The following is a 21,041-nucleotide window of genomic DNA, read 5'->3' as shown; positions in this document are numbered from 1 at the left end:
AAAGGCGCATACTGTATTTATTATTCTTTAACATTTCTCTAAGTAAATAACCAAATGGACCGCGCGCAACGCTCTTGACGTTGCTATGTTTACCATCCTCGAAAATTCACTTGCAGCCTTCTTAAGTATCTAGTCAGTAGTCACATTTTATAGAAATATAAACCATATTAAAAATAACCTAAGGTCGATATTACATTAAGGTTTTTGATGGAGTTACGAGGTTTTGAAGATGAATGAATTTTTCCAAGCGAATTCAGAAAGCCTTGGTTGCCTGTTATTTTGAGGGTTATATTTTATTACTGAAATTTAGTGCTTTTCTAACATGTGAGCGAAGTTTTGTTTCACTGCCTTAGTAGATAAGATCAATAAGCCTACTTTGAGACTACTTTTCAACGAGTATATATATATTTTGTAACTTATTTCTGTTTACAAAGTATGCAAAACATCCCACTTTACTTGTTTAGTATTTTATCTCTTGTTTATCACGGAGAAGAATAAATATCAAAAAACCGTGTCACCCACAATGTGAGACCATTGTTGGTCATTGGTCAACAAGTAGCATGTAGGCTACACAGTACCTACACACACTACATCCAGACTTGGCCGTGTTTTATCAATTTCCAATTTTTACAATAACATAAAAGGCAGCACGAATGGAAATTAGTAATTGAATATGCTTGTGTGAAGTAAAAATACATGTCATAAGATTTCTATCTAACATTAATTTTAGACTTAAAAAGGAAGAAGGGTTTAGAATACGCAGTAATCGGTCATTCCTGTAGTTATGTAATATACGAGTATAATATGTATATTAGTTTCTTACCTGCATGAAAGTGTGAAATACAGCGTTATACCAAAAAATAATTATTTTTCTTCGAACTTGGCTGGACACACTACCGTATCTATATAATATAATAATAAATAATAATATTTAGCTCAGTATTTATTAAGCCAAGCAAACTGTCTCTTAATAGTAATATCGTGATCCTGACAGTGATCATCACCTCTGTGGGCAGCACGCGCCGCTTTCTCTGCCACCTCTGCTCTATACAAGTAAGATTTTTTGAGAAATTCCTTAATGCTTTCCAGTGACATTTTATATATGTACAATAAAACTCATAAATTTTGTATTCTGAGAAGAAATAATCCAAAAGTATTAGTGATAGTACCTACGTTCTTTTCTGAAACTCCTTTTATTTTTATTTCTTATATTAAGTATGTTTACTTTGCAGTACTATTGTTATATAAGAAATGTTTTTTGTCTATTCTATAAAATTTACTTATTTAAATAGGTATGAACAGGAATCACCTGCATTGTATATCTAATTAAATATTGACTGAAACTTATCTACAAAAATCGCAGTTCGAATATGGTGGACACCGTATGGCAGCCGCCAAACATCGCTCAACAATGCCCGGCACAGACAAATCTCACCGCGTGTACCCCTTTTGCTCTCGTGTACCTCAACTTGTTGGTGAAACTGTTTGGCTCGGCGCCGGATCGTGCCCCTGAGCCTGTAGACGCAGGTAAGTGATTTGTTATAGCTTCAAATCTATTTTAATCCTGTAGACCTATGGTAGCCTCGACCAGTTGTGCCCGACGTACCTACGCAAATTTGACCACATGTACCCCTTTTGCGCTCGTGTACCTCGACTAGTTGTTTGGTTCACTGCAGGTAGGTGACTTGTTGAAGTTTACTAGTAGTCTGTTCGAGATACGGAAAACGGTGAAAAATATAGATAATACTCCTAAAAATACGTGTGATACCTCATTAGATTCGTAATGATGTCTAGAAAAATGTATTCGAAGCGTGTATTAGCACACAAAAAATTACAAAAGTTATTAATAAAAAAAGGGAGTTAAAGTAGATTTGTCTTATTTCCCAAATATCTCAAAAAGTATTAATATTTAAGAAACCAAAATTAAAATTATAAAAGAGGAGGATATTTCCAATCAAACTTTCCATACTTGCAGAACTGTATCTCCATTATTTATACTTTTTTCCCAAGGCTGAACACAGCCCTCCGCGCCTCATTTTCGAGAAACGCGCGCGGCGTGAAAAAACCATTACGTAACATTAAATATGATTTTAAAGATATTAAATATTGATTGAAAAATTTAAAAACAATATGGTGTATTTAAAACATGTCAACAAATGTACTACGTGTATAAATTTATCTTAAAGTCCTTTTTTCAATGAGTTATGCAATTGTTATATTATAAACGTCAAACGAATCTAATGAGGTATCACACGTATTTTTAAGAGTATTATCTATATTTTTCACCGTTTTCCGTACCTCGAACAGACTATAGCTTGTTATTGGAACCTAACCGTTCAGTGCGGCTGTACATACATATTTGCTTTTAAACAAATTTTTATTAAGTGCAACTGATAAAAAGTCTACAGGCCTATAAAACTCTGTCATAAAATGGCCACGAATTCCTATGAGATATGGATATCAGGAGCACTCTGGAATCTAACTTAGGACTCGTCGCATTTTTAGGACGCTTGAGACTCTGCGCATTTTTTTCGGCATAGTTAGCCGCTTTGGTGTTGTGCTGAAGTACAAGTAGTTGGATCGGTGAATCCAGAATATCATTTACCTTTTATACATTATGCATTATAAATATCCTCTAATTTCAGAAACCTATGACTTCATCGTTGTAGGAGCCGGGGCCGCTGGATGCGTCGTTGCTAATAGACTCAGTGCAATTCAAGAATGGAAGGTAGGTTATGCTTAACTGATTGTTTTTTTTTCCAATTCCATAGAAAGTTTGTGATTAGCGACCACTCAGCAACGCAGGCTTCGTCAATCGTCAAGTGGCCACGAAAGCAAATCAGCCTAGCCAAGGTGACGATCGCTTGCGCTTCGCCGTCGAATCGCTTTGTTTCTCTCTATAACTCTTCCATATTAGTGTGACAGTGACAGTTGCGTTTCGTTCGTTACGAAGCGTTAGGGATTGGCATGTTGGCTACGGGGCCTGCTACAGCTAACTGATGTAATATCGCTTATTTGGTATTACCGTTAAATAAAACTTGTTGTGCATCAATTTTAACCTAAAATTAGACAAATATTACATGAGAAGATTTCGTTCTTGTGTCGATGATTAATTTCATGTTTTAAATTTTTGCGTAACCAGAGGGTGAGAACGCCGCGTCTCTTAGATCTTGCTTGGAACAGATCTGCGGACACCATCATTTCAGAAGCCGCGCCATATTATAATAAGCACATTGGTAAAGGTTGACTGGTAGAGAATGCCTTATAGCATTAAGTTCGCCTTTTGTACAATGTGTTTTTTCTACGTGCAATAAAGATTAGATAAATAAATAAATAAATAAATAAACTCCTGAGCCGCTTACAAATGATAGATAAATAAATATTATAGGACATTAATTATTACACAAATTGACTAAGCCGTATAGTAACATTCGATAAAAAACTCAGAGCACTTTTAACTGAACTGTACGTCTACCACCAGTTTTTACATTGACATAACGCTCACGTCTACGTAATTTACTTTCTGTACATCTCGCTTGCACTAATATGCGAGTACGAGCGAGATGCATAGAAAGTAAGTTACGTAAACGTGAGCGTATCTGTCAATGTCAAAACTGGTGGTAGCCGTACTGGCGTGTTATACCGTTGACGACTTTGTCAGTAGGGCAGCCAACCCAACCACATAAAAAAATCTGATAGGTACGTACGTACACGTGTAAAACGTATATAAATTAATTAATTAGTAACAATTTAATGTAATTTAATTATTTATACTATTGTAAAATGACCTGTAAATTACTAAATTTTATTAATAAATATCTGAATCTAAATCTGAATCTGTAAGCTTAAGAAGGTTTGTGTTATATGTACTTAGACAACGATATGTATAATAGCTATACAACTACTTAAATACTTACATAGAAAACACCCATGACTCAGGATTGTCAGGAACAAATATGTGTGTGCTCATCACACAAATAAATGTCCTCACCGGTATTCGAACCCAGAACCATCGGCTTCATAGGCAGGTCAGATATATCCTTATCTTCTACGAAATAATGACGACATTTAATAGACGCCCAAACTGTTCAGGTGCTGCTCCTAGAAGCTGGTCCGGAAGAACCCGAGATAACATCCGTGCCTGCGTTGTCCACGGCGCTCCTCAACTCAAACTTGGATTGGCAGTACAGGACTATGCCTAGCAATATTGCCTGCCTGGCCTTCCCGAACCAGCAATGCAGTTGGCCAAGGCAAGTTGTAAATTCTTCTCATCCTATTTCGCTATCCTCGCCCTCCATAACACTAATTCCCGTCATCATTACCAGACTTTCACTTGCATCTCAACGTCTCTTGACACATGACACATAATTTATACCTTTGATCATCACATCACACGCTTGACCTGTACCAAGCTTGAAAAAAAACTGAAAAAGTTTAAAAGTTAAAAATTGTTTCGTGAGTGTTTGAGAACTTTATTGATAGCAGTTAACAACCGTTTCAGGGGAAAACTGATGGGTGGTTCAAGTTCTATCAACTCGTTCGTGTACGTCCGCGGCCACAAAATTGACTATGATGATTGGGCGGCGCGTGGTAACCCGGGCTGGAGCTACGATGAGGTGTGTAACGCATATCCCATTACATAAATTAATAATTACATTAGTAAACCATCCCATCATAAGCACTATTAAATCATTCCCTCAATGGCCATGAAAAGATGACCTCTTATTGGAATGCAAATGCCTTGTGTAAATGCAAGGTCGAAGTTTGTATGGGTTTTGGGGGGTTTGCTGTAAGAGTCTTTAATTTTTTCCGTCGTTATAATTTTCTCCAAGCCATATGATATTTATTACCTACGCCTAAATCCATTTAATCGTCATTGTCATTAAAGGTTTGTTATCTTTAGTTAACTCACAAATATTAGTGAATTTTCATATTCAATAGATGTCCTAATATTTGAACAGTACCTATGCTGGATGAAAATGCTATTACATAATAAGAGTAGTTTTTGTTCCGCAGGTATTACCATACTTCAAGAAATCTGAAAGGAATCTAAACATAGAAGTATTAGATCGAGCATATCACGGCGTCAACGGCGATCAAACCGTGTCATTCTTTCCCTACGTAGGTGATCCCGCTATTATGATGACCGAGGCTTTCAACGAGAACGGGCTGCCAATTAATGACTGTAATTCCGCCCGACAGTATGGAACTTTACAAGCCCAAGCCACCTCAGAACAGGGACAGAGAGCTTCCACTAACAGGGAGTTTATCAGACCCATCAGATATAAAAGGAAGAATCTTACTGTCAGACCAGAAGCCGAAGTTGTCAAAATACTATTTGATGAAAACAAAAGAGCTTCTGCCGTACAATACATAAAAAACGGTCAGTTTTTCACAGCTTATGCGACTAAAGAAGTTATACTGAGTGCCGGATCTATAAATTCTCCAAAACTACTAATGCTTTCTGGAATCGGACCTAAAGGACACTTGAATGATCTAAATATACCAGTGATCTCAGATTTACCGGTTGGAGAAAACCTGCATGATCACGTCACTTTCAACGGTCTTGTTGTTGCATTGTCAAATAAAACCGCAACCACTGTCAGCCAAGAAAAGATAATTGAAAATATATTAGAGTACAAGCAGATGGAAGTCAAAAGGGGTCCATTGTCAGGCAACGGCCCAGTGAACAGTATATCTTTTTATCTGACAGAACCTGGCTTGCCGGCTCCCGATATCCAAGTACAAGTTAACAATGTGAACTGGGAAGAATATGTCAGAGAACCTATTGATTATGAGAGTTTGGCTATCTTCCCGACAGCGTTTTATAATGGAGTCATTCCAAGGGTCATGAACAATGTTGCAAAGAGCAGAGGTAGATTGCTCCTCAACGCGAGTGATCCTTACGGACATCCTTTAATATGGTCTGGATATTTAACTGATCCGCAAGATTTAGAAGTACTAATTAAAGGTGTGAAAAGGGTTTTGGCTTTGGAAAGCACTCATGCTTTTAGATCTAGAGGTGCTTACTTCGTTAGGACCCCTCTGCCAGCGTGCAAGCACTTGTCTTGGGGTACAGACTCGTACTTCGAGTGTTTGGCGCGGTCTTATACATCTAGTACTTACCATCCTGTGGGATCTTGTAAGATGGGCCCCGCTGGCGATCCCACGGCAGTGGTGGACCCCAGGCTCAGAGTGTATGGAGTGACAGGTCTAAGGGTTATAGACGCGTCTATGATGCCACAGGTAATTCGAGGTAACACGAATGCTCCGTCAATTATGATTGGTGAAAGAGGAGTGGCTTTAGTCTTGGAGGATTGGCTGGATAAATATAACAAGTATAAATATGGAAAATGAGAAATCTGGAAAACTTTGCCAGTGACGCGGCTACAACAATGGAGTGTGTGAATTATCATATGGAATCTTGAAAACTTACATCAACTTTAACACTTTAACTTCCGACCATATCTGATCTCTCCCTTAGACAATCCCCTAGACTTCCTATAGTTACAATTTATTTATTATAATACTTAATAAATCAACCTTAATTTATTATTATTCTACTTTTAATAGGCCGTTATAGTGTCCCTCTGCTGGGCAAAAGCCTCTCCCCTTGATTTCCACTCCTGTTGTTGAGCTTTACCCGGCCAGTTATTAATGAAGGTGTCTAAGTCGCCCCGCTATCTCCGTCTGGGCCTGCCAAGTTATTATTTTATTAACACTGATAATTTTAATGACTTCATCATCTCATTTATCTTCCTCGCATTATCCCGGCATTCTGCCACAGCTCATAGGGCCTGGGCACGGAGCCTGGGGTCCGCTTGGCAACTAATACCGAGAATTGGCGTAGCGACTGGTAAATATCAAATGTTATATTTCGTACATAAGTTCCGAAAAACTCAATAGTACGAGCCGGGGGGTGTGAACCCGCGACCTCCGGATTGAAATGAATGAACTACAAATACTGTACGTATATCGCACAGCGTAAGTTTAATACAGCCACAAAAATGGTACTGCTATTTAGGCTAGCCTAATTTCAGATCAAACGATTTTCATAGATTTTTTTTTATCAATGACTTACTCATTACCAACTTGCTTATTAATAATCATTATTTGCGACAGTTGTGACGTCGCGGCCGTAAGTTCAAGCAATGATAGTAATTATCTTCGAGCAACACCGGCTTCCGACACATCGGAAGGGAGGGGCCCAAGCGATATCTCACCGTACAAATCTTACTGCCATTTTTCGCGGGGGGAAAGGTGCACACAGTCGCACTTCTCACACACTTGCATACAAAATCCAATCTTTAATGACGACACAAATACATAGACAATGACACACGTCAAAGACAAATCTTGCAAACCTCGATCTCTTTTTGTGTACGGACGAGTGACAAGTGTCACACACGCACACTAACACATTTTCGTTGAAGTATGTTATTGTATTCTGAGAGATGAGAAGTCGGATTTGTCGCTCGACCGATCCGCAATTTGTACTGAGCGAGCAAAATCGATAAATCCAACAATTACATGAGACTAAAATATAATAATTGTGTTTGAATGTAATTAAACGTATGATATGTAAAAAAAATATTACATGTGAAATGTAACACTTTCTTTTTGTAAATTTGATGTCCCCGACCTCTTTTTATAACAAAAAACCGAGCAAACAGGCATTTTTGTGCAGCAGTGTTCACGCGCGCGTCTGGACTCGGTCTCAAAGAGTATAATAATACATACTATACATGTATTAGTAAAAGAGAGCCAACTCGCGAGTAAATGTCAAAAAACGTCGACACTAACGCTCCTAGCGGATTTTTGTTACAAACCTTTACGTATGTGTGCGTGGCACACATGCATAGTAATAAAGACTATGGCGCCTTTTTCCTTGACCGTGTACAGTGCACTACAATGAGGTGTATTCATTTTTCACGTGATTGCTTTGCAAGAAGGTGAAAGAATATTCGCGACTTCAAACATATCAGTTGGTAACGCATAGACATAAAAAAGGATAATATTTTATTTCATCCATTTTGAAGTCGGTTTAATTTTTTTTGTAAAAAGTTTTTATTTGTTTTAACGTTTCCTTTCACGTAAGGCACTTGGCGAAACTATTTAGTTAAATGTTTTTAATAAAAACGATTATATTATTTTAATATAAATACAATTATATTAAGACGATAAAAAAATGTGAGGTGCCTAAATTACTGAAAATTTTAAACGTTTCATACTTGAAACGGAATTTGTGATAAAAATGCAAAGACAAAGTTTTTTTTCTTTGTAACAATTATGGCCTGGATGCGTGTTTTTTAAGACACCACAGACAAAGCGGTGACACCATCTAGTTGATTTACATGGAAGCATCAGGTGAGGAAATGTTGCTGTAAACATAATGCTGACTGCGCTAGTTTCCATATATAAGGTACCCCTCTTTGAAGTTTCGCCCCCCTGCTCGGTCTAGTGAAAAATCCAAGTGCAACTAGTTTTATTACCCGCGCTAGATTAGATTGACGCGCTAATCTTGTACCTCGGCAGAGGGGAAATAGTGCGAATGCCGCCTCCCTTCCGTGTTGCTCGAAGGTAATTATACATTACATGCTTAATTAGTTATTTCATTAGGAAAAACAAACGTTGTAATTTTTAACCGACTTCCAAATCTTAAAGAAGGAGGTTATCAATTCGGTTGTATGTTTTTTGTTCTTTTTTTTTATGTTTGTTACTCCATATCTCCGTCATTACTGGACCTGGAATTTTAGACTTAATAAGAAAGAAGGGTTTATGAATACGCAGTAATCGGTCATTCCTGTAGTTATGTGGTTATGTTAGTTTCTTACCGGCATGAAAGTGTGAAATACAACGTTATACCAAAAAATAATTATTTTTTTCGAACTTGGCTGGACACACTACCGTATCTAGGTATATAATGCTCAGTATTTATTAAGCCAAGCAAACTGTCTCTTAATAGTAATATCGTGATCCTGACAGTGATCATCACCTCTGTGAGCATCACACGCCGCTTTCTCTGCCACCTCTGCTCTTTACAAGTAAGATTGTTTGGGAAAATTCGTTAATGCTTTCCAATTACATTTTATAAATGTACTATAAAACTCATAAATTTTGTATTCTGAGTAGAAATAATCCAAAAGTACTAGTGATAGCTACGTTGTTTTCTGAAACTCCTTTTATTTTTATTTCTTATATTAAGTATGTTTACTTTGCAGTACTATTGTTATATAAGAAATGTTTTTTGTCTATTCTATAAAATTTACTTATTGACCGAAGCGTAGCGAAGGTAGGTTTGACCGAAGCGTAGCGAAGGTCTATGTTTTGACTCGAGCAATTTGCTTTCGTATGTCCGGATGTTCTCCTCTACAGGTCGCAATTCTTAACCGATTCTCATGAAATTTTGTGACCAGATTCTTATTTATTTATTTATTTAAACTTTATTGCACAAAAGAAAACTTATCGTACAAAAGGCTTTTTTGTCTATTCTATAACATTTACTTATTTAAATAGGTATGAACAGAAATCACCTGCATTGAATATCAAATTAAATAATGACTGAAACTTATCTACTAAAATCGCAGTTCGAATATGGTGGACACCGTATGGCAGCCGCCAAACATCGCTCAACAATGCCCGGCACAGACAAATCTCACCGCGTGTACCCCTTTTGCTCTCGTGTACCTCAATTTGTTGGTGAAACTGTTTGGCTCGGCGCCGGATCGTGCCCCTGAGCCTGTAGACGCAGGTAAGTGATTTGTTATAGCTTCAAATCTATTTTAATCCTGTAGACCTATGGTAGCCTCGACCAGTTGTGCCCGACGTACCTACGCAAATTTGACCGCATGTACCCCTTTTGCGCTCGTGTACCTCGACTAGTTGTTTGGTTCACTGCGGGTAGGTGACTTGTTGAAGTTTACTAGCTTGTTATTGTAACCTAACCGTTCAGTCCGGCTGGCATCAGCAAGTGTGGCCTAGCGTACCCAAATTAATCTCACCTCAATTACTTCTTTTGCTCTCATGTAGGTATATGAACTCCCTCAGTATCTAGACTGCTGGAGTGTCCAAAATAAGCACACATACGCAGGTAGGATAATAGAATTCAAGAAAGGTTGTTTTCAAATACGGCGGTTATGCCATTCATACAATTCAATAGCAAAATAGAGTCAAAACACGAGAAAGCTGAAGTCGTTAGTGTTGATTTTAACAGAGATGTGAAAAATACTTTATAAAAAGTATTTAAATACAAAATACAAATACTTCCTTGATAATACAATTTCAAATGCAAAATACAGAATAGTTTTTGAATTTGTATTTAAATACAAAATACGAAATAGGTATTTTCAAAATACTTTTTAAAAATACAAATACTTTGCGATAAAAGGTACTCTGAGTAGTGGATACCTAGTCTGAATTAAAAAGTATTACTCGGAATTTCAGAGTTAAAAAGACTCTCTTTATTCTTTGAAATCAATCCTCTATCTAAAGTGCAAATTTCTAGTTGTTTTGCTCATATTAACCGGTAGGATGTAGGTATGGATGATGGTTTTTAACGGCCAACTTTTAAAGCATTAATTCTTAATGTTTGTGTTTCACCAAGGCAGAAAAGTTTGTACTCCTCTAGTGCCTTGAAACCCTCGCAACACTCAAGATTCCACTTTTTTAACCACTCGCTACGCTTGTGGTCACATGCGACGTTACTAAACAGATTCAACAGTTCCATGTTAAAAGAATGAGAGAGTTGCCAGGATTGTAACATCAGAAGATATTGTAACTCCTACCTACATTACCTACCTACTTAAAATTACAAAATACTTTATAATAAAGTATTTTGTATTTTGAAAATAGAAAATAGGTCCCAAAAACTATTTCAAATAAAATACAAAATAGTTTTTTTCGAAAGGTATTTAAATACAAAATAGGTATTTTGCATTTTAAATACAAGTATTTCAAATAAGTCACATCTCTGGATTTTAAATTTTTTATTAGTAATTTAATTAGGTACTTGATGTCATATTTTCATCACGACATTTATGTTTATTGTTTGGCGATAAGAAAAGTACAATGTTTTCAGATAATATGAAAACTTGAAAAGTCACTATCTCTTTTTAATTGGATTCATACTATTTCATACGGACACAAACCGAGCTTTAAGAACATACGCATATTATAAATCTTATAAGTACCTACATATTTGCTTTTAAACAAATTTTTATTAAGTGCAACTGATATAAAGGCTACAGACCTATAAAACTCCTCTGTCATAAAATGGCCACGGAATCCTATGAGATATGGATATCAGGAGCACTCTGGAATCTAACTTGGATCTATCCGCAACCGCGGAACTTCCGCATTCTTTTCAACATCCGCATCCGCATAAAATCGATGCAGAGCTCATGGTGATGCGGATGTCGACCAAGTCGGTAACAGGAACGTCTTAGCGGCGGCGTAAGTGCTAGGCAATTTCATCATTATATATAACGAAATCGTCTAGATCCCGAAAAGTTGGCCAAGTTACTGTTTATTCAATAAAACGCACCTATAAGTACTATAATAAGCAATAAGATTTTCTCAATAATTTATTCTTATTCTTATATTCTTGCTCAAATACTAAACGTTTCGTTTTTCTTTTCAATATAAATTACTAAAAATGTAATATTTGACGTTACCAAATCTTGACATCCGCGACGATGTGAGACTTTAAATATCCGCATCTGCATCCGCAACATCCCTGGTGCTAAAGTACAAGTAGTTAGATCGGTGAATCCAGAATATAATTTACCTTCTATACATTATGCATTATTTCCTCTAATTTCAGAAACCTATGACTTCATCGTCGTAGGAGCCGGGGCCGCTGGATGCGTAGTTGCTAATAGACTCAGTGCAATTCAAGAATGGAAGGTGAGTTATATTGAACTGATTTCTTTTTTTCAAGTCCATAGAAAGTTTGTGATCAGCATCCACTCAGCAACGCAGGCTTCGTCAATCGTCAAGTGGCCACGAAAGCAAATCAGCTACCTGCAGCTAACTGATGTAAAATCGCTTATTTGGTATTACCGTTAATTCAAACTTGTTGTGCTTCAATTTTAACCTCCAATCAGACATATATTACTAGTTCTTGTGTCTATGTTTTCATGTGTTTCCATTCATTTTGCGAAACCAGAAGGTGGGAACGCCGCGTCTCTTAGATCTTGCTTGGAACAGATCTGAGGACACCATAGTTTCAGAAGCCGTGCCATAACAAGCACATTGAACACCTGAGCTGCTTACAGATGATAGATAAATAATAGTTATTTGATTTACAAGGCGGCAAAGTTGTTGTTTAACCGCTCGTGCTAATATTGATACCCGAGCAAGCGGAAGATTCCAAAATTGAACCACGAGCGTAGGGAGTGGTTCGAAAAATGGAATATTGAGCGTTGCGAGGATTTCAAAGCACGAGGGTTAAACAAAAATTTGCCCCCGAGTGAAATACAAAAATTTTCACCACACCAACCCGAAGCAAATATTAAATGTAAAATACCAAACAAAATCAAACCAAATCAAATTCAAATGAAAGTTATTAAATATTTATCATCCAAAATCATCATTTAAAAGTCAATTCTGCCAGCAAACATAAGAAAACAACTCAAAATTTGCATTTGATTACTTTGCCTCACATTTGAATTAAGTATGTATTGTGTTATGTATTGTAATTTAGCAAAGTGCAACATTGCTATCCGTTTTTGAAGTGCAAAGTAAGCGTTTCCGAGCTGGTGTGGTGAAAAGAAATAAATATTATAGGACATTATTACACAAATTGACTAAGCCGTATAGTAAGCTCAAGAAGGTTTGTGTTGTGTGTACTCAGACAACGATATGTATAATACCTATGTAACTACTTAAATACATAGAAAACATCCATGACTCAACAAATATTTTTGTGCTCATCACACAAATAAATGTCCTGTCCGGGATTCGAACCCAGAACCGTCGGCTTCATATGCAGGTCAGATATATCCTTATCTTCTACGAAGTAAGCCCAAACTGTTCAGGTGCTACTCCTAGAAGCTGGTCCAGAAGAACCAGAGATAACCTCAGTTCCCGCTCTGTCCACTGCGCTCCTCAACTCAAACTTGGACTGGCAGTACAGAACCATGCCCAGCAACGTCGCCTGCCTGGCCTTCCCGAACCAGCAATGCAGTTGGCCAAGGCAAGTTGTGAATTCTCCTCATCGTATCTGCTACATTTTGCTAACTCACTCACCCTCCTATATAACTATTGCCCGTCATCATTACACACTTCCTGCATGATATGTGGTTAATAATAATCGTTTTTACTCAGTCTATAGTCTATACACCTATTCCTTGATCTTGCAGCCTTCCATATTTATAATACTTAGGTATCATGACATGAGTTTCACTTACATCTCAACTTCTCTTGACAATGACAGATAATTTCTACTACCTCTTCTCATCACATCACATGTGTACCGTACCAGGCTGAAAAAAGTACTGAATAAGCTGACAATTGTTTCAGGGGTAAACTTATGGGTGGTTCGAGTTCCATCAACTCATTTGTGTACGTCCGCGGCAACAAACTCGACTACGATGATTGGGCGGCGCGAGGTAACCCGGGCTGGAGCTACCACGAGGTGAGCAATGCTGAACGCATTATGGTCATTACTAAGATGCCTTCTATCGTTGCAGCATTCTCCTTCTCAGCCTATTTTGGCCTTTCGACTTCACTTCCTGGTATAAGCTACAGCACTATTTTTTCGTCGGCGCTGTCATGTGTGATATTCTGGTTTCTCCTCTTCTTTCTTTTCTCAATTTTGCCCTCCAGGATGGTGATCCCAATATACTTCAGTAAACAGAACATCCCATAAGCACTATTAAATTCGACATGGGCTCGTCATCAGTTGTTCTCTCAATGCTGAGGCCGATGACAATTATGACTTCTTATTGAAAACTAGATTTATTCAAGTGCTCATGGCACTTTGTGCAGATGTAATTGCATTGTCTAAGGAATTTCGACTTTGGGGGGTTCGCTATAAGGCTTCTTGCCTTTATTATAACTGTCTCCAAGCTATATACACGTACGCCTAATTTGGCTAATTCCACTAAATCAAAGGTAGTGAATATTCAAATTCAACAGATGCCCTAATTTATTCAGGTCATCACAAGAAAAATTAGGACTTAAAATGTATGCTGAATGAAAATGCTATTAAATAATGAGAAATTGTTTTGTTCCGCAGGTATTACCATATTTCAAGAAATCTGAAAGGAATTTAAACATAGAAGTGTTAGATCGAGCATATCACGGCGTGAGCGGCGATCAAGCCGTGTCATTCTTTCCCTATGTAGACGATCCCGCTATTATGATGACCGAGGCCTTCAACGAGAACGGGCTGCCGATTAATGACTGTAATTCCGCCCGACAGTACGGAACCTCACAGGCCCAGGTCATCTCAGAAGAGGGACAGAGAGCTTCCACTAACAGGGAGTTTATCAGGCCCATCAGATATAAAAGGAAGAATCTGACTGTCAGACCAGATGCCGAAGTTATCAAAATACTATTTGATGAAAGCAAAAGAGCTTCTGGCGTACAATACATTAAAAACGGTCAGTTTTTCACAGCTTATGCAACTAAGGAAGTTATAGTGAGTGCCGGATCTATAAATTCTCCAAAACTACTAATGCTTTCTGGAATCGGACCTAAAGGACACTTGAATGATCTAAATATACCAGTGATCTCAGATTTACCGGTTGGAGAAAACCTGCATGATCACGTCACTTTCAACGGTCTTGTTGTTGCATTGTCAAATAAAACCGCAACCACTGTCAGCCAAGAAAAGATAATTGAAAATATATTAGAGTACATGCAGATGGAAGTCAAAAGGGGTCCATTGTCAGGCAACGGCCCAGTGAACAGTATATCTTTTTATCTGACAGAACCTGGCTTGCCGGCTCCCGATATCCAAGTACAAGTTAACAATGTGAACTGGGAAGAATATGTCAGAGAACCTATTGATTATGAGAGTTTACCTATCTTCCCGGCAGCGTTTTATAATGGAGTCATTCCAAGGGTCATGATTCAGGGGTAAACTTATGGGTATTTAAATTAGTTTAGTATATATATCCTTAATTAAATTGCGGTTGTAAATCCACAACATCCTTTTATTTCTCGCATAAGGGCCCTCGAGATAAACCTTATCCATCAAAGCAATTACTGGCCAGTTGTTCTTACTCACAATGTCAATCTATTTACAACATTGTCTTTTGTTGACTTGAGTGCTTAGATGGACGTCATACTTAAATCGAAATAACTATATTCTTAAAAAATATAGCGTATTTCTGTACACTAAGCATGGATAATTATCTGAAGGATAACGTAGAGTTTGAAACCCATGGGCAGACTATATTTTGTAAGGTATGTGATATAGAACTTAAACCGAAAAAGTTTATTTTGGAATCACATCTTAAAACTCGAGGTCACAATGACAAAGCCGGCAATTCTCCATCTTGCTTTGACCTGGATTTTGAAGCTGAAAATTTAGAAATTCAAGATTCCAGAGTTTTTTGTAAATCTTGTAATGTATCTTTATTTTTCTCCAAGTTCAGTGTACAAAAGCATTGTGATACATTAAAACACAGAAATATAAAGAATATGCAACCGGAATTCAATAAAGATTTGACTGAATTTTTTGTTAATTGTAATATACCCTGGAGCCAATTGGATAACCCCAAATTTAGAGAATTTATTCAAAACTGCTTGACGCATAAATATGGAAATGACATCAGCCTTCCGTGTGAGTCTACATTAAGATTAAATTACTTGCCAGTCATATATGAAGAAAAAAAAGAAAAGATAAGAATAGATTTAAAGGACTCCTACATATATTTGAGCATTGATGAGACTGAAAATCATGGAAAAAGCATCGCCAATGTCATTATAGGGAAGATGGATAACTGTGTCTCAACACCTCGAATATATGCAAGTAAAATTTTAGAAACCACAAATCATAGCACTGTGTCAGATTTAGTAGTCGAGACTCTAAAAGACCTGTGGGGTGGCAATTACGAAAATAATCTTTATAAGCTACTAATTTTAACAACGGATGCTGCCCCGTACATGATAAAGGCTGCAAAAACTCTTAAAGAGATTTTTCCAAATATGTCTCATGTAACTTGTATAGCCCACGCATTGAACAGAGTAGCTGACACGATAAGAGGTATATATCCAAATGTCAACAAATTGGTTGACAGCGTCAAAAAAGTATTTAGTAAATCGCCAAAACGACTTCAGAAACTGAAAGACATGTTTCCTTCAATTCCAAAACCTCCCCGTCCGGTCATCACAAGATGGGGTACATGGCTAGAGGCAGTTACCTATTATCAAAAATACTTTACTGAAATCAAAGACGTAATAAATGAATTCAACAGTCGAGATGCTGTTGCCATAGCAGCGGCGAAGCGAGTTTTTTGCAGTCCAAATTTAAAGCACGACATTGATTTCATAGTTGATAAATTTTGTTTCCTAACAATTGCAATAGATCAATTACAAAATTCCAAATTAACGTTAGAAGAATCTATGTGCATTGTTATTGGTGTCCAAAAAAAGTTGTCTATGTCAAACCTTCACCCCAAAGGAAAAATTGTATATACGAAGTTGAACACAGTCTTAAAAAAAAATCCCGATTTCAGTACAGTAAGAGTTATTTTAAATTTACTTAATAATGGGGAAGCTGAAATTACAAAATGCATTAACAAAAACACAGTGGAACATTATAATTACCTAAAATATTTACCAATAACATCTGTAGCTGTGGAGCGATCTTTTTCATATTTAAAATGGATATACAGTAACAGACGACAAAATTTAACGCCAGCTAATCTAGAAAAACTTTTAATAATTTATTCAGACAAGTAATGAATCACTACATAGTACATATATAAGAAAGTCACTGTAGCTGTCTGTCCGCCCCTATGTACCTATGCTTAAATCTTCAAAATGACCCAACCAATTGATGCGGCTTTTTTTTAGTAGATGGAGTGATTCGAGAAGAAGGTTTTTAAGTATAATGAATGCATAATACAGTAGAGGAACCCGTGATTTTCCCGTGCGAAACCGGGGTGGGTCGCTAGTATAATATATTAGAAGAAATAGTTTAGTTTTCTGTGTTTTTGAAAAAATAAATGTAGGTATTTTTAATGACTAATAAAATAAATTTACATTTTACCACTAATGAAAGTATACAAATGTTTTGCGTATGATATTTATTCAAGAAACAATATAATGTGATAGTAAAAAAAAAATGTTTTATTTTACCTGTAAAAACATTCTTCAAGCAATAGTACACATGTTGCATTGACAATAATAATTGCATTGATAATACCTACCTATTAGGTATTTATTATTAAATAATAAATTAACAAAAGGTAAGATGATTATGTTAAAATATTTTTCTGTCAAAAATTTAAACAATATGTCACATTTACTCGACATAAATATTATGTAACAACCCTAGTACCAGATTTCAATGAATCTGCAACACTGATAACGGGGTGTGGTCATGAACATTGTTCCAAAGAGCAAAGGTAGATTACTCCTGAATGCGAGTGATCCGTACGGACATCCTTTAATATGGTCTGGATATTTAACTGATCCACAAGATTTAGAAGTACTAATTAAAGGTGTGAAAAGGGTTTTGGCTTTGGAAAGCACTCATGCTTTTAGATCTAGAGGTGCTTACTTCGTTAGGATCCCTCTACCAGCGTGCAAGCACTTGTCTTGGGGTACAGACTCGTACTTCGAGTGTTTGGCGAGGTCTTATACATCTAGTACTTACCATCCTGTGGGGTCTTGTAAGATGGGCCCCGCTGGCGATCCCACGGCAGTGGTGGACCCCAGGCTCAGAGTGTATGGAGTGACAGGTCTAAGGGTTATAGACGCGTCTATGATGCCACAGGTAATTCGAGGTAACACGAATGCTCCGTCAATTATGATTGGTGAAAGAGGAGTGGCTTTAGTCTTGGAGGATTGGCTGGATAAATATAACAAGTATAAATATGGAAAATGAGAAATCTGGAAAACTTTACCAGCGACGCGGCTATTACAGTGGAGTGTATGAATTATCACACATTTATGTAGGAAAGCCTCACAAAAATGACTATAAAATAAAGATTTTTTACAGGTCACATATTTTTTGTTACTCGCGGGAAATTTCCAAACTCTAATCTAGGCCTTATTGGGATTAGTCCGGTTTTCTCACGATGTTTTCCTTCACCGAAAAGCAACTGGTAAATATCAAATGATATTTCGTGTATAAGTTCCGAAAAACTGGTACAAGCCGGAGTTCTTATGCCCTAAAACCCTATAGCCATGCAGCATTTTGACTTACAACATGTATTGTGTACCTATGTATATGAAGTAGGTAAGTCAGCAGAAAATCTCGGGAACGTATAACAACAACTTATTCTACACGTAATACGGCACTCGCGTTCTGTTCGTAGACCAATCAATAAAGCTGCTGAATGCAACTAACATTTTCCCATTTTTACGCTTCTGAACCCATAGTGTAAATTTCATTCCATAGCGTGACGATCGTTCGCGTTTGTGTAATGACTATTTTTTGTAAGGGATTATGAACAGCGCGCCAAGCGGGAAGTTTTGGAAACTCGAAATCCCATACAAAATGACACGTCGCGTCACACTATACGCTATTGATGAAATGTACACTAAGGGTACTGTACGTACATCATACCTATTAGATATTAGCGTAGGTACAATTATTTACACATTACCTAATTGCTAATTAAATCATTACTTGCAACAGTTGTGACGTCGCGACAGTAAGTGCAAGTAATAATACAATGCATGCTTTATAATTTTATTAGGAAAACAAACGTATATATTTTTTTCGAATTAAAACATAATTATTATAGGAATATTAATTTATTTGGGCCTATACTGACTGTATAATAAAACACAGCTTTTAAAAGATGCGAAACCTATATTTAGCTTCAAATAAAATTTACATTTGTTACGAGAAGACAGTTGTTTTAGGGTTGTCACATTAAAACTAAATAAAAAATGTGGCCAGTTTGGGACATACTTTTTACCTATCTCTCTCTCTTCTTCCTCGCGTTATACCGGGATTTTGCCACGGCTCATGGGAGCCTGGTGTCCGCTTGACAACTAATCTCAAGAATTGAGATAGGCACTAGTTTTAACGAAAGCGATTGCCATCTGACCTTCCAACCCATAGGGGAAATTAGGCCTTATTGGGATTAGTCTGGTTTACTCACGATGTTTTCCTTCGCCGAAAAGCAACTGGTAAATATCAAATGATATTTCGTACATAAGTTAAGTACCCTATACAAACTATGTAGGTATTAAAAAAATGTTAAATATCTTATTTAGCACTAACTACCCTTAGAATAAATATGTGGTTATGTCAAAAATACGAACTTTATATGTTTCCCAGGCATGCTTTATAAGATCTGAGAAGGAAGAAAAAAGTAAGTACAATTGGTGTCTATAGGCCGCAGTGACACCAAAAAATATTGGTGTTACATTACTTATTTTGTAGTATTTTTACAGCTGAATTAGGCTTATCAAACAAAATTACTGTACAAAAGGGGTTAACATTTTAAAGCAACCGTATATGAGGGCCTACCGCGACCCACGTTCTTCTCTTCTCTCGCACTTGTTAATTAGTACCTAAGTATGACAGGGAGGCAACACGTCGAACGTGGTTCGCGGTAGGCCCTCTGTAGAGTAGAGTCGCCATTGATCGGAGTATAAGCCATATAAGCATAAACATAAGTATAAGCTGCAACTTGGCAGATACGCCGATCGACACGCGACAGTACGGCGCCGGTACACTGAGGCGCACAAATCGAGTTTTCGGCCCGAGGGTGGAAATGAACCACTTCCCGTCTCGTTATCAAATTTTATGAGGCGGTTTTCAGCCAGTTACGGTAAATATGATATTACAAATATGAATTTTACTTATCCCTGTCGCGTAGAATGATGATTCTTGTGTTGTGACAGTTCATTTTTAGGATTCCGTATCCAAAGGGTAAAAACGGGACCCTATTACTAAGATTCCACTGTCCGTCTGCCTGTCCGTCTGTGTGTCACCAGGCTGTATCTCATGAACCGTGATAGCTAGACAGTTGAAATTTTCACAGATGATGTATTTCTGTTGCCGCTATAACAACAAATAGGTACTGCAAACAGAATATAATAAATATTTAGGTGGGGCTCCCATACCAATAATTTTACTGCCGTTTTTTGTGTAATGGTACGGAACCCTTTGTACGCGACTCCGACTCGCACTTGGCCGGTTTTTATATGATTTATCTATGTAGAGGTAGTAGATGTAATGCATAATTGTTTTACATCATATTTTCTCGGAAACGTTCGTATTTTTCATGCTACTTCAGTCAACCTCAGTACTTTTTGTACCGAGACTGACTGAAATAGCAAGACACGTTCGTACGTTTCTGTGAAAATTCAATGGAAAATAATTATGCGCTATATCTGTAAGAGATTATGAATAAAAAAGCCTAAATCATTTTAAATGAAGCCTAAATAAAATATCATCAGTCTCATATCTCAATGTCCCATTTGTAAGATAATATGTTCATGAAAAATAATAATATGACTCCTTCCATGTATGACAGCTTATTACAGATATAGTATGTGTTGCCATGACAAGTGTGACAGGCGTTTTGCATTTGTTTCATCGACAGATCTATTTAAGGTGGTTCGATTTTCATACAAAATTCAATCGCATTGCATTAAGTCACTACACACTATTAGTACATAAATATTTCCGCATTTATCTACTTTCGAATATTCGTTTGCGCGAAATTAATAGGAAAACAATGTTTCATACAGAAATCATGCAATAATCATAGTTAAATTTTCATCAATTTTACGTATGTGTGTGTCACAAATGTCGTGTACAGATACATTTGCGACGTTGCCATACTATTTCCGACGTTGCCGGGCTGACCACGGCGCGAATTTGGAGTGCCGTCATGTTT

The 21,041-nt window shown here is 37.1% G+C and overlaps 2 protein-coding genes across 2 annotated transcripts; both read left to right on the top strand.

Annotated features, from left to right (window-relative positions):
* Nucleotides 1–1,021: 1,021 nt before the first annotated feature.
* On the top strand, nt 1,022–6,386 carry LOC134798927 (glucose dehydrogenase [FAD, quinone]-like). Its single transcript, XM_063771361.1, has 6 exons — nt 1,022–1,053; nt 1,364–1,527; nt 2,646–2,728; nt 4,093–4,250; nt 4,502–4,616; nt 5,017–6,386. The coding sequence occupies exons 2-6, from the start codon at nt 1,371–1,373 to the stop codon at nt 6,355–6,357; spliced, it is 1,854 nt and encodes a 617-aa protein (XP_063627431.1). The 5' UTR covers nt 1,022–1,053; nt 1,364–1,370; the 3' UTR covers nt 6,358–6,386.
* A 2,598-nt stretch (nt 6,387–8,984) lies between these two features.
* LOC134801550 (glucose dehydrogenase [FAD, quinone]-like) lies at nt 8,985–18,084 on the top strand. The gene is made up of 7 exons (XM_063774147.1): nt 8,985–9,044; nt 9,588–9,751; nt 11,822–11,904; nt 13,038–13,195; nt 13,522–13,636; nt 14,240–15,069; nt 17,554–18,084. Exons 2-7 carry the CDS (start codon nt 9,595–9,597, stop codon nt 18,062–18,064), a joined length of 1,854 nt encoding a protein of 617 aa, XP_063630217.1. The 5' UTR covers nt 8,985–9,044; nt 9,588–9,594; the 3' UTR covers nt 18,065–18,084.
* The last annotated feature ends 2,957 nt before the right edge of the window (nt 18,085–21,041 follow it).

The sequence above is a fragment of the Cydia splendana genome, chromosome 2, assembly GCF_910591565.1.
Source record: "Cydia splendana chromosome 2, ilCydSple1.2, whole genome shotgun sequence".
In the NCBI taxonomy this organism is placed as follows: Eukaryota; Metazoa; Arthropoda; class Insecta; order Lepidoptera; family Tortricidae; genus Cydia; species Cydia splendana.
Note: the sequence above shows the minus strand (reverse complement) of the source record. Positions and strands in the feature narration are given on the sequence as shown.